At 40.7% G+C, this 1,914-nt stretch overlaps 1 protein-coding gene across 1 annotated transcript in view; it reads left to right on the top strand.

Annotated features, from left to right (window-relative positions):
- TTC17 (tetratricopeptide repeat domain 17) overlaps positions 1-560 on the top strand; it is a 34,797-nt gene extending 34,237 nt beyond the window's left edge. Inside the window, 1 exon segment of the mRNA XM_009084229.1 lies at positions 265-560. Within this exon segment, the coding sequence (XP_009082477.1) occupies positions 265-396 (132 nt within the window). The 3' untranslated portion in view covers positions 397-560.
- Positions 561-1,914: the final 1,354 nt, after the last annotated feature.

Genomic DNA, 1,914 nt, shown 5'->3' with positions numbered 1-1,914 from the left:
AGGAATGCTAAGACGTGCTGTGAGAACATTGGTAAATAATTCTCACTAGTAATTTGACTCCTGTGCAGAATTGAGTCATTAGTCCAAGAAAATAGCAGTTTTTCTGGAGGGGAGTGAACAAAAAAAACTCCTAAACCACAAGGGTTGGTTCAGTTCCTTTTGTGTATCTCATACTCCACAACTACTTAGGACAGGAAAAGCAGAGAAAACATGTTTCCTGATTTTAGAAACTGAGTCTTTGCAATCTTCTTTCTTTCTTTCCAGGAGGAGTTTGAAAAGGCCATGAAATGGTATGAGTCAACACTAAAACTTCAGCCAGAGTTCGCCCCAGCGAAGAATCGGATCCGCACCATTCAGTGTCACTTACTCCTGAAGAAAGAGCGACGATCTCCATAGGGAGCAGCACCTCCCTCTTCTTTAAAGATGTCATTATTCTCTACTCTGCTTTTAAGTGTGCTGAGATAAATTGATGAATCAGAGTTTTTAACAGGACTTTTCAAAAGAAACGGGATTTGAATCAAGGGTTGGTTCTTTTGGTATTTTTTTTTTCCTCAAATATAGGAGCATCTTTGGAAAATATATTTCACAGACCATAATTTTAAAACATCCGTGTAAATATTAAACCAAGAAACTTCCATGAGTCCATGACCACCTGTACCAAGACCCAGGCACTGTTAGTTTTTTTCTTAAGGCTCAGATTGGCATCCAAAATAACTTGCTTCATGTCTTATAATCTGAAGTCACCGGAAATGCAAAGCAAGCACTTGTACCAAATAGTAAGATGAGATAATCAGCAATTCATCCATGTGAAGCTCATGCTTTGTCCAGTCTTGTTCACTCCATACATCACCTGCTTTTGAGGAAGGAGAGGGACAGGCTTATAGTGTTGATAAAAAAAGCATTAGACATGTCAAGCATCTTTGGAGTTGTTTCTGTTGGGGGATGAGGAGGAAATGAGGAGGAAGAGAACAGCAGGACCCTAAAGTCAAAGTAGTTTTTAACCTTACTTGCAGAAAAACCAACAATTGGTAAAAATCCCAATGAGATGTTTTCTGTTTGTCTGTATATTCATAGCCCTTTGCCTCCCTGAGTGGTTGGTTTACTAATTTGTTGTTCACTGTATCTCTAGCCATTTTGGAGTAAGGTGCAAGTTTATGCTCAGTCTGAGTTACACTTTCAGCTGCCAAGGAGGATGAGGAGGGAGATGGTGTCAAGGTACCAACAGCAAATACTCAGGTGGAAGATTTCCAAATCAGATTGGTCTTTGGTTGTTGGAGGACATGATTCTCCAGACATTGTTGATGAATCAAAAAAAGGCACATATTTGAAATAAAAACAATTGTTTATGAACAACTCACAGCTTCTCCTCTAGTGTGTGTGTGTCATGCGCCACATGCAAGAGTCTAGGCTAGTCTGGAGGAGCTACAGCCTTTCTTTGGCAGCAGACAGAGCTGGGAGATAGGAAAGCCTTGAATGCTCCTGGTAAGACAATGATTTATTGAGTATCCTTGGAATATTCCCTGCACCTCTGTGTCTGGCACTGTTTTGGTGGCGGAAGGAAATCAGGGAAAGTTAACCAAATCAGCTGCGTGTCGTGGAACCTTCCCTTCTGGCTTGTAGTGTTACACGTAGAATCAGAATCACCTGGGTTAGAAATGGCCTCCAAGGTCTGAAACAAAACCACTAAGATCTGCTTTTATAGTGGTTGATAAATACTTAGCAGTCACTTAAATATATTTGGTAAATCTTCCATTTGATATGCTAGTTTTAAAATGCCATGTGCAAAAACTTCCCTTGGGACAGAGGATGTGCCTTACAGCTTAGTTTCCTAAGGTATCACATGGTCAAACCAAGTAGTTGCCCCATGGTGGACTCTTTCTAGTGCATCTCTCTCACTGAGGGTGAGAGACACCA

Source organism: Acanthisitta chloris, unplaced genomic scaffold, assembly GCF_000695815.1.
Source record: "Acanthisitta chloris isolate BGI_N310 unplaced genomic scaffold, ASM69581v1 scaffold30871, whole genome shotgun sequence".
In the NCBI taxonomy this organism is placed as follows: domain Eukaryota; kingdom Metazoa; phylum Chordata; class Aves; order Passeriformes; family Acanthisittidae; genus Acanthisitta; species Acanthisitta chloris.
Note: the sequence above shows the minus strand (reverse complement) of the source record. Positions and strands in the feature narration are given on the sequence as shown.